Genomic DNA, 12,795 nt, shown 5'->3' with positions numbered 1-12,795 from the left:
AAGCTATACATAGATTTCTGATTTTATGTGACATATTTCTAATCTTAAGTTTGATTGCTAGTAAATTCTTTTATTGATCTCTTAATTTTAACTTCTGACGTTGCTATACACATATATATTTCCTTTGAAGCACCATAGTATTACTTTCAAATTTTTGTGCAGACACAGTTGGCCAAACATTCGGCATGGCTATGCTCTATTTGCCCGCGGTGGTTCAGTTTGGCTCGGTTCGGTGGTTCAGTGGTGCAAGTCAGGGCGGTTCAATCGATCGCTGGTGTCGCCGATAGAAGATTCGATGATAGGGGAGATCCAAATGCGAGCTGTCTGGCATTCACTTGGCTGATTGACGGTGCAAGGTTGGGTCAGGGTTAGTGTCAGGTGGTGCACGCTGGTGTCAGGTGGTGCAGGGTGTTGCAAGAGGTGGTTCTGACACCTCAGCGTATTTATGTGTGTGCCGAGGTTAAAGGGGATTAAACGAGCCAGCTTAATATGTAATTGATATTTATTAAGCTTTCAATATCACTGGCTTTATGTTAGGATTTTCCTATATAAAGTTGCAAAATACTTAAAAATTTATATCAATCTCTAAATATATAAAAATCTTGGACTGCATAAAGAGTTATACTTTTATATTATATATATTATATATATATATATTTTTTTTATATATTTCCTATATCTTTCAATGCTGCATTTTCCACTTGCTGAATCCTCGCTGGACTGGCCACCCGATGGCTTCGCCTTTTGACCCACAACCCAGCCCAGAACCGCTGAGCGCTCGCTTTGTGTGGCTTTCACTTTCGAATCGCAGCTTGGCCTGACTTGGTTTTGTTTATTTTATCTGTCCGAATCGATCGGGATCCAATCACTTTGTGAGTGGCTAGTTGACGCCTCCGTGAACCACCGCTGACCTCTCACCTCTCAACCAACCGCTCAGCCCCGCCCCCGAAGCCAAACCCCTGCACCTCCATTGATTTTCGCGATGCTGTGCTGCTCTTGTAGATAATCCATTGATAAGACGTGTACTTTACGGTTTTCAATTTCGAATTAAAAGTTGGCCGAGGCAAATAGGGTTGGGGGTGGGGATCAAAATGGCGCAATGACATTTAAATTGGCTACGAATTTTTCCTTATTTTTTTTCTCGCTTTTCTGACCGCCCTACAAAACGTGCTCTATAGTTGGTGCTGTGTTTTTTTCGGGTTTCTTTCTATAAAAGCCAGAGCAGCGACTTGACAAAATGAAATGCGCTCAAATTAAAGTGATTTTTTTTTTGGTCGGGGCTTTGGTCTTGCTTCTTTATTGCTTAGCGCATTTCTTGTTGTTGTATACCTTTGTGGTTTGTTGTTTGTTATTTGTTTGTTGGTACAGCAACGAGCGGCTACGAAAAGGTAACTAAAAAAAAATAGAGAAAAATTATGACTTTTGATCTAATTATGGCTTTGGACCCTATTTGTTTGTCCCGCGGCAACCTTGGCACCAATTTGTTTGCTTTACTTTGCCCAACTTGGTATTTTGTTTATTTTCTGCCGCATGTTGTTGTTGTTGTTATTATTATTGTGTTTGGTAATTGTATTATTGCTTTCTCTACCGCATTCTAAGGCACAGCCTGCCACGCCCACACATCGATATTGCCTGGAAACAATAATTACTGCAGCGGCATTTGGCAATTTTTGATTTGATTTGATTTGATTTTGGGATTGGTGGCTGTGCGATATTTTAAATTGGAGCAGTAATCGAGACAAAGGAAAACCAAGAAACATATTTGAGATAACCAAACAATTATCCAAAAGCCGCTGGTCATATGATTTACTGGCTTTATTTTTTCATTGTAAAACTGCTTAAGTTGTTGCACGATGTTGGATTTCTGGGATTTCGGGAGTTGTTTTGCTTTTTGTTCCCCAACTCTTTTTGCGCAATCTTTAGCGCCGCCAAACGAAAGACTTAAGAAACGAACTTTAGCATTTTTTCCTGCCTCCAGCCCGGCTTCTTTCATTTTTTCTTGCGAATTTTCTTATCCACACTGCCCCATGAAAAAATCCCAGGGGCGTGGCTCAATCAAGAGGGTGGAAAGGGGGCTTTTGATTTTTACTTTTTTTTTCAGCTGCACAATTTTGTCGCTCAAACGACTCCATTAAGTCAGTCGATGGTTTTATGGCTTTATGCTTATTGCTAGCTGATGAATTGCATTTTGCATACCCTAACTAAATTTGTGGCGGCTAGAGAGTTCATTGAATATGATAGGCGACCATGTATTTTGTGTGAGTAAAATATGCAAGATAGTTGACATCTTGCATTTTATTAGCTGTTTTTACGCCCTTCAATTGAGTTTATGATTTATTTAATTTGTTTAATGTAACTTCTCCTAAAAAGAGCATTAAACGTTCATTATTTGCCGTGATGTATATGGCTCATTTAAACGTTTTTCCTTCTTTTATTTTCAATGCTCATATTTATGTAAATTTCATAGGCGTGACTCGATGATTTGTAGTCCGCGGCTATATAAGCGTCGATCTGCATATCGCATATCGGCGTGGCTATATTTGTGTATTCGAATCGCGTTGACAACCCGACGACGGCCCTTTCACATATTTTTTATTTCGGACTGAACAATCAGTGGCCGCGGATTAGCTGCATCGACAGATCCGAATGGGCCACTATATATGAGCATATATCCATAGATATCCATACTGTCAAATTCGTTGCACTCATTAGGCCAATTCAATTGGCTGCGGGAAAAATGGTAATAAAAACCCAAAGCCAAAATTGTAAACGGGTCTTAATTGTGTTGTTAAGGCCGTTCGGTAATACGATATGATGTGATATGTGGCTTAGAAAAGGAAAAAAAAAAAATGGAAAACTAAGCCAAGCCTCCGCAACGTCAAAATTAATCACTTCCCTTTACTAGAATTTGCATGCAGACTTCAGACTTTCGATTTTTTGCCTGCCTCAGTTTTGATTTGATTCGAGTTCAGACGCCTTTTGTGGGGTTTTTCATTCGCTTTTCGCTTTGGTATCAATTAAAACCCAATTATGCCCCGCAGGCAAGTCTCGGAAAATGCGCACCCAATGCTAGATAATGCCCGTCCGGTCGTAACGGGTTTGGGCCACGCATCCAAGGTTACCATGAGCAAATATTCATGTGCGATCGCCGGCTCATATGCTATATGTGTAGTACATACGAGTGTATGTTCGAGTGCAAATCAGCGAATGCCTCCCGTTGTCAGGCGATCTGTAAAATGCAAATATCTGGAACAGGCACCAAGATCGTTCTGCGGAATGAATCACGGAATCGAGGAGTCCACGAATCAAGGCAATTAATCAGCAGCTCTGGTATGCCAAGGAGTGCTGAAAATTTCAATTAAAGTGCATTTTTTAGACTAGAATTTTATAAATAGATTGAATATGTAAATCACGAGATTATGGCCAGCAATATATTTTCCGAAATAAAAAACCAGGACGTTCTTCTTGAATAGTTTTAAAAACGAAAGGAAAAGAAAAACTGGTTAAAAGTAAAGTAAAAGCATGCCAAGTCTTAAATTGGTTTATAATCTCTTAAGACGTTAAAAAAATTAATTAAAGACTGTTAAAACTAAGTTTCATCATTAGGCACACACCATTATCATTTCATCCACAATTTGGCTTTAGTTGCAGTCATATTTTGGCTATAACAAAATATCTTTCACTTAATACTTCGCTGAATTTATCTGCAGACATTCATCATTTGCAGTTTGCCCAGTTTTCATTACTTTCTTTCTTGTTTTTCCCCACACATTTCGAGATCACCAGCATGTTAGCAATATCTTAATTTATTTGGCACAGCAAATAAGGAAATTGCTTGGTCAAAAAAACAAAAAATATTATTATGAAAAATTATGGAGGCTGGAAAGATAATTTATACCCAACTACCGCCCAAGTGTTGTGTCCGTTGTCAATGTTCGATTTATTGGGCACATGTCGACTGTCCGAATCGTGCCGATTGGCAATCGATAACGATAGGTTCGACAAGCTGCCGTCGATGTGTGGTCCCATCGATCGATCAAGTTGTCCAGCCGCCTGTCCAGCGATAAGATCGGATCGCCATCTGTTTTTCATTTTTTTTTTCAACGTCTGTTTTTTGCAAGGTTTTTTTTTATCCATTTTCCTACAATGAAGCTGTCATAAGTTCTATGCTCTCAATTTTCCATTGACAATTCGATTTGTTTCGATTCGATTCAATTTATGCGCTTCCTGTCCGTCCAATCGATTGGCATCAATTATCCGGCATTCTCGACTTAATTATATCGCCGGCTGTTCATGTCAGATGGCATTGATTGCATCCTGTTGAACACACATTTTTCGACCACTTTTGGGGGTCTGTCCAAATGTGGGGCATTCTCTGCGATCTCTGCAACACCAGTAAAATCCCCCCCACCAACTCCGTTTGGCATGCTGCTCATAAGCCTCTTTTATGGCGTTTTAAAGTGTTTCACATCGCAATTATTGTTAATCAGCAGCCGGCTAATTGCAGCTCTGGTCCCCGCCATAAACAGACGAATTATAATCACAATTAAATGCGATAAGTAGCCGCTTAGCGCGGTTGACAATGAAAATTTCCAAGTCATTTTAGTTTTTGGTGGAAAGACCCTTGGGAAATTGTTTCGTGTGGCTAATGCTAGGAAATCTGCATTTACCATACCTACTGTATGTGATTATTTTAAATGCTAAATGCGCTTATAATTATATTCTATTTTATACTTCTAACTTTGAAATAAGAAGAGCCACATATACCATAAAAGCTAATTTAGTTTCATTGAACCAAAATAAAATGTATTTACGCACTTTACATTTATGTATATGTAATGAATTTCAAAAACCTCTTAAAAAGGATTGACCTTTCAGGCGGAAAAATACATAAATCAATTATTTTCTGAGCGGAAAACCATCGACCATCCCTCTTTGCCGATCCGATCTGCAATTCGTTTCAAGGGCCATTGGAATATGCATTAATTGCTGTCATAAGCAATGAATGCATATCGTTTGTCTTGTGGCACGGCAAAGGCAAATAACTCAGCCCGAACAATATCTGGTTGGACAAATGGTTGGCAATATGTTTTGCAATCGTTGCCATATTCCGTATTCCGATTCCGATGGCGATGGCGATGCCGATGCCGATGCCATATGTCAATGGCTTCTGCGGGTTCTCACAATTGCCACACATTGTTTTTATTACGGTTGAGGGCAATTAAAAGCGATTTAATTATCAAACGGATGGCCGGAGGGATGGGGAAATGGATAGATATACATACATATATGTTTTATTTCTTTCGCTGGAATTAAATGCAAATGAAGAGTGCAGGCCGCAGAAAATAGCTGAAATAGCTGATTTCGTTGCGCATGCGTGTGACTTGATTACAACAACAAAACCGTTGACAAAGACTTTTATTGGCAGGCAACAAACGGCGGCGGTGCAATGAAAAAAAAATGAAAATTATCGTGCCACCGAGCAGAGAAATAAAGGAAAAATGCATCGAACGCGCACGCATACCAAGCAAATTATAGAGGGACTAACAACAAAAAAAGATATAAAAAACCAGACCAAGTGGTTAAGTCTGTAGCCACTTGCGTCATCTAGACATATGCATTGTGGCATTTGTCATTTCAATTGCGCGTAAGCTTAAATAACTGGCAAGTTTGTGTCCTAAGTCTTTCGTTTTTTCCCCATTCGAATTTTTCCGCTGGGAAATTCTGAGTGCGAAATGGAAACATTGCAATGGGAAATTTAACAGGGAATGTACAATGTTACCTCGTGAATGCAATTTTATAATATTACGTATTGATTTTAGTGTAGCTTATTAAAATTATTGTTGTATTTTATTATCTTTTTAGAAACCTCTGCCAATCGTACACACATGTTTTCGGGGTGAGTATGTTATATATATGTAATGTGTTTTTAAGTAAGTGGTTTATTGTTTCTTGCGCAATACAATTGATATTTAAAACGAAATTATAAACTTCTTTGTGCAGATGTTAATTTAATCGGTCTTAAGTTTTTTTATTACAATTATTTTCATGACAACCCATTTTCTGTTTAAATATTTATTTGCCATAATGTTTACCTATTCAACGCTCTTCTATTCGTCGATATACACCAATGTAATTTTTTTGGATTTTAATACTCGTTTATTATCTGCCCATTAAATCGGTTTATCTATCAATTTAGTACTTTTTTCTTAGCCAACCAACTACATCCGACCGAGCGCCTTTTAATTTAAGCAACAAAGAAAAAAAACCCTCAAACCAGATGAAAAAAAAAATTAAATCACGAAGCGCGAGCAATCGCAAATGGAAAAAAAAATGAAATAATAAAACCATCAGCATAATCTGTTGAATGCCCAAAAAGACGATGATTATGTTGATGATGATGATGCGCGTGCCATGGCGCCATTTAGTGCAAATTTGTCGATGCTTCCGGCCAAAAAAAAAAAAAGATTTCGCTGGCCCACCTGCAACAGTAGCAACATCAAATAGCAACTGGCAACTGGGGAACAGCAACACCAACGGTGGCAAGTGGCAACATCAACAGCAGACATTCACTTTGGCTACCTTCGCATTTCCATTTCCATTTCCATTCAATGCCAAAAAGAAAAGCGCCTCATAATTTCCGTGCCGCTTTTCCACTTTTCGGAAAATGGACTTGTGGTGAAAGATGAGTTGGCGCTTTTTTGTGGCCACAATACTGCCTGTCCTCACCTCGGCCCATCTATCAATTTGAATTGAATTTAGCCAGCCCACTCGATTTAGATTCATAGTCAAGTCAAGTAATTTGCATGATGTTGCTGCTGCTGCTGTGCCAACTTTAGCTGCTTTAGCTGCTCTTGTTGGCAATTAAGGCTAGTTGGTCTGGCCCGGAAGCCGTGCCCAAAAGATCGCGTACAGTTAGAACGGCCGGCGGCAACCGATAATTATGGTTAATAAATATTAGCTGCCAAAAGTGCAATAAACCAGACGAGCGACAGGCGACAAATGCAAAGCAGAAAGCCACCGGGTCAAAGGGGCGTAACAAAGGGGGTAGCGAAGGGGCAAGGGGGCTGTTTGTCTGGTTTGCTTCTTGGCCCGATCATATTTCCAGCTAGTTAATTGCAATCGACACACACATGCTATCCAGCACGCTGAGGAAAATACTCGAGCAAATAGTCACACCGTTTTTGGATTTCTTTTTAAACTATTTACAGTAGTATTATTCATTGATTTAACTAGTTAAGATCCTTGCATTTCAATAGCATTTAAACTGCAGTACAGTTTTTGAAAGTTAAAAATTATTTTCTTTGTTGCAAAAATAATGAATTAGTGGTAATGACTCACCAACCATAACATAAATTAGAAGAAATATAATTTCATTAACTATAAGTGTGTTTTTCGGTTGTTATGCATAACTAAGTTTCTAATAATTTTGTACATTTTAATGTCACATGTACGCCTCTCGGAGTAAAAAAAAACTCATAAACATCATTGGAAATTATTAAAAATTGGCAATTAAAATTTTATGCATTTCAAATTGTTGATAATAAATAATAATAATAGTATAATAGCATTTTAAACTGCCTGCCCCACTGTAACCTTTGGTGTTTCCATTTCGTTGGCTGCCAAAGCGCAGTTTAAACAAACATTTTGCTGACCACCAGATCGCAACGCCCCACTACCCCCATCCTATCGTGGGGGCGTGGCACGGGGGGCGAACTGGAAAGCTATATACTAGTACGTACTAAGTTGCATGCAACAATTTCAGAGTTTTCAGTGGGCTCCTTGTTAACGTTTGGCAATTAAACAGTTATCGGGGACATTATAAGGCAGTAAAAAAAAAAAATAGTGCAAACTAACGTAAAACCAATTAGAGCGTTTAGCCCAGACAAGATTTCGCAATAGTTTAATAACCATTTTTCAACCTGACCGACCGAGTGATCGATTCTTAAAATTGAATTTAATTAGAGCTGAGTACTATGTCAAACTGATTAATTAAAGCCAATTCGAAACGCCCACTTGGGGCCTACATAGATATGGGCCCAACATATGTTCCGATCGGTAAATGTCTATATATATGTGACCCGGTACTTATCCTATACGATACCATACGATCCAAGCCGATCCGACCAAGTGTCGTTGCTAATAGCTGTGGATGTTGGCGACAAGTCTGAGCCGTTAAATTGTTGTTAATTTGCAGCCATAATTCAAGCCAAGCGCCTCATAAACAAACAACTTTGTTAACAACGAAATGGCCAGGGGCGGGGGTGCAAAAGGGGCTTCAAAGGGGGGCTGGCCTCACTATCAGTTGCAAGTGTTGAAGTCATAAATCTGCATAATGATCATGTCGCAGCCCGTTAGTGCGTTAGCTTATTTAATACTTAATCGTGCTACGCATGTGTGTGTGGGTTGATTTGGCCAAGACGAACAAAAACAACCAAGAAAAAAAAAGAACATTTTCTGCAGATTTAATGATCTGTCATGGGTTCCTTTCACAATTTTAGAAGGGTGTCAGGTTGCTTTGAGCTGCTGCTGAATCAGCACAAAATTCTAGTCGTAGAATGGACCGAAATAACATTGATTACCCTTGAAGGAATATATGCAAATCAAAAGACTTAAGCTAAGAACTTGGAGCGCAAGTTCCAATTACTTCTTAAATATTCAATATGAAACTAATATCTTTAAGATTTCAATTCATATGTTTTCCGTTTAATATGTTAAACATTTTATCTTTAATTGTTACTTATTTTGCTCTTATCTAAATCGTAGCTATGAGCTTTCCTCCACTTTCATGCAAAGCTGCAAACTTTCCGTCGCTTTCTAGATCTCTAAAGTGCCCTTGCATGTGCATATTATAATAAAAACATGATTCTAGGGCCAAAGTCACTCGCTTTTCGCAGCTTTCACAGTGCTGTGCGAATCCAAATCCGAACATTTCTCTGGCGGCACTCCACTTTTACTCACCCAGCAGTCATTGTCATTAGCGTTGGACTACAAACAGTCTGCAGACTGCAGACTGTAGACAGTAGTCGCACTCGCAAACAGACACATGTGAACAGCTGGGGTGCCACGCCCACCTGACAGCCAACCTGCCCATTGTTGACAGCGGGAAAGTTGCCTCTTTGTCTGCCGTTTGTTTTTAGCGTCTTGACTTTTGCCCTTCTTTCACTCGCTGGATGGTGAGACAAGAGGCAACAGAGAAAAACAGGCAGCTGAAACTGAAGCTATTGGCCCACTGTGCCGCCTCGGTTCATTAACGCCGCAACACCTTAATTAAGCCGAATTAGTAAAAGCGAACCGCAATTGGCGACCCACAAAAGCGAGATGTGATGCCGCTCATTACCCGCATTTGCATAATGATCGGGGGTTTATTCTAATTTTGGGCTTTCGGACCAAAGCGATGGGAACTGAAAGGGAAGTGCTCTTTAATTGCCGTGGATACGCCATAATGTTGGCATACGTAAATAGACTACTTATTCTAATTGTTATTAATCCAGACATCCAGACTTGTTCAATACCCCAATTGATGGTAAATTTTTCAAATGTTGTACCTGTTTTCCGTTTTCCAATCCACCCACATTAACCTTGATGGAGAGCGTGTGGCAAACGAAAACCTTGTAACAATCAATCGCCATAAAAACGAGATCAAATCGATCGCAATCGCGTAGCGGGCCAGAGATGGGGTATAGCACTCGTACTCAAGCAGACAAACGAATCTGCTGTCGAATCCCCAGACGTAATGCCAATGCCTTCCGTTCACAGCTCAGAGGAAAAAAAAAAAATAATAATAAACAAAAAAAAAACAACTCTATTATTCATGGGGCAAATCGACGGCGAAAATCAAAGCAAACAGCGTCGTTGTCGGCGATTAAACAATAAAATAACAATTATTGGCGGCAGAGCGGCTGTCCCGTAATGAATGAATTCGGCGAGTGGATGAGTGCCGCAAATGAGTCAAGTGGCATCCACGACTGCAGCTTCCACCAAGTTGCAGCTTCTGCGGACGGAACTCGTAAATCAAGTGTTTTTTGTCCGCCGATCGGTGTTTGCTGCACTGCGAAAAATGCAAATATAGTTACATAAGTAAAAAATTAAGAAATTAAATTCATTGAGTAACTAAAACAAATTACATTTGGTGTTTTAAAATTTGATTTATTGCAATGAAAATAAATTATTCAGTCAGATTTTGTTATACATTTTCTTCAATGCATGCTTTTTTACACAATTTAAAGCACGATGGATTGATTTTCACGATGATTTGGTACATTTATTATTTATGGGCTTATACGTCCATAAATGTATTTTATAAATCTTTTTGATATAGATTGTAAAGGGTCAAAATAAATAAACCAAGATTATATGGGTAAATTAACCTATTCATATTCGATTATTTAAGTTTAAAATGGAAACAAAAAAAGTATATGACATAATGTTTCTAATTTTTCTTTCTGTGCATTTGTGTTTGGTGTCCAATTGTTGCTCTCATGATGATCAACACTTCGAGTTGGGGGCATTAAAACGCTTAGCCATTAATCGGCTTTGGCTGCACTTAATTTTCGGGAGCTTAACGATGGATGGCAAAAACAAATAAAATTGTATATGCAAGTGCTGTTTAATTGAGGAACCGCCGATCAGGTGGCACACGCACATGTTCAATTGCAACATGCCACACAGATGCAAATACGTGTATCTGAGCAGCAACAGATACAGATACAGAGAGCAGTCGACTCATGGAAATCTTAGGGAAATTGCAAAACATTTACTCAGTTTCAACTTCAACTTCGACTCCGATATCCGGTTGCCAGTGGGTTTTTGTTGCTGCCCGGCGACTTATTAAATCATTTTTGCCTTTTGCTCGTTGCCTGGCATTTTTGTGCCTGGCATACAAAAGCACTGCACGCAGGAAAACACCAAAGCGATATATGCACAGAGTGTGGCAGATGCCAGAAATAATATTGCAAAATCTTAATAAACTGAAAAATAATACAGAGGAAATGAGGCGAAGCAAAAAAGGGAGGAACATTACGTGAGATTGATTGCCCATTTACGAGGAGTAGATATGAAAGCAATGGTAAGGAGTTGATTAACACAGGAAAGTGGATTTTTAGGGCTTGCTTGGAATTTTTAATTTAGTTAAATAATTTAGGGAATATGTTAAAAAATCGAAGTTGGCGAAGCTGCAATTCATTTGAATAAGTGAAATGGAACTATATATATATCCTTGTTTGATTTATATTAGAAATTATCTAAACATACTGTTAAGCTTAAAATACAAAAAAACTACTCATTCAAATTATACATTGACAAATGAAACAATTAATCCGTTTAAGCAATTTAAAAAATGTGCTTCAAAGTGCTTCCACCGCCCCGCGGAAAAAACTGAGTACACTTGAAAGCCAAGTCAAACATGGCCAAGTCGGGCCAAGTGTGTTGGCCAACATTTGACTAATTAACACATCACAGTCAACTGGGTGAGACGACGGTCAGCACTCGATAAATGGGTCAGTTGGCGTTGCTCACACGGTTGGCCTAATGTAATTTTGATGTACTGCACAAAACGAGTGTGGTAAATATGGTTGCTTATTTATCATTTCTCTTCTTAATGCGGCAATTACGTGGAACGGAAGGCAGATGGACGACACTCATCCAAATGGATGGTGACAGTCGCGCCAGGTGTTGCATCCACACCAAAACAGAAATCCAGAGACACAAATAGTTGGCAAAACTATGGACTTCCGCCTTTCGCCCGAGGAAATAGTGGAAATCGTAGAATCCGCTTATAAATCCCCTAATTAAAATCGTAATTACGCTTTGGATTGCCTTTTTTTTTTTGTACTGCCAGCGGTTTCATTACCATTCTTGTTGTGGATATTAAGCACCAGAGATCGGTAGATCAGCTCCACTTTCAATTGATTGAATTTTGTGGCAATCTGAGCTTACAACTAATTGGATTTAACAACAAAGTTTCAGTAATACTGGTACTTGATAAGAATTAATAATTGCATTGCTAACAGAATATTTTACTTTTAAATAAAATTATGCCCACTTTAAGTAGGAATATCCTAACTTGCAATTCTTGTCCATTTCTTGTTCCTAACTGATTGTGTTTATCAACAAAGTTATATATCTGAATATAATTCAATAATAATAACCTTTTCTTTAACCTCTTGCAGTTCGTTGATTGGCGGCCAGAACGCCGCGTCATGTTGTTGCTGCCAGCGGAAATATGTCCAGCAGCAACGACAACAACAATAAACAGCAACACTAACAAAAGTTGCCCAACGAAAAGTAATTTGCGAAAATCATAAAAAAGTAGCGTAAATAACTCCCGGCTCTGCCAGCGACCCAAGTGGAGCAAAAAGCACAAAGGCCAAGCGCGAAAATAGCCAGAAAATTGCTGGAAATCTTTTGGTTCACACCGAAACAAGAAACCCCAGAAACGAAATAATAATAACATTCAAGAACGACAACTTTAGGAACAAGCCGAGCGAAAATCAAAACACAAAAAAGAACAGCAAGTGTCGCCGTTTTCTTATGCACAAAAACCATTCTGTGATATCTCAAGACCCAAAGGTGAGTTGCACAAACCAATTTTACCGGCGATTTGAAAAACGCAGAGTTTCGAAAAGGAAATCAAAGGTGGAAGTAGAAACACTTGGCCTGCGGAAACGGAAATGCATTAACCTTTGCTTATCAAGGTGGTTAAATTGGGAGGGGGGGTCTTAAATTGAAAACTCCAAGTTAGAATTCAAACATTGGTGTTTTGTTTTGTATATTCATTTTAATCAGCTAATTAAT

The 12,795-nt window shown here is 38.9% G+C and overlaps 1 protein-coding gene across 3 annotated transcripts in view; it reads left to right on the top strand.

Moving 5' to 3' along the window:
* The window catches only part of LOC27206344 (atrophin-1), a 30,865-nt gene that overhangs the window by 6,301 nt on the left and 11,769 nt on the right, over nt 1–12,795 (top strand). For all 3 annotated transcript variants that reach the window (XM_039297257.2, XM_039297256.2, XM_039297255.2), the window contains 2 exons: nt 5,866–5,899; nt 12,171–12,570. In XM_039297257.2, coding sequence (XP_039153191.1) covers nt 12,532–12,570 — 39 coding nt within the window. In that variant the 5' untranslated portion in view covers nt 5,866–5,899; nt 12,171–12,531. The remainder of the gene's footprint in view (nt 1–5,865; nt 5,900–12,170; nt 12,571–12,795) is intronic.

Source organism: Drosophila simulans, chromosome X, assembly GCF_016746395.2.
Source record: "Drosophila simulans strain w501 chromosome X, Prin_Dsim_3.1, whole genome shotgun sequence".
Lineage (NCBI taxonomy): Eukaryota > Metazoa > Arthropoda > Insecta > Diptera > Drosophilidae > Drosophila > Drosophila simulans.
This window is presented reverse-complemented; position numbering and strand designations above follow the sequence as displayed.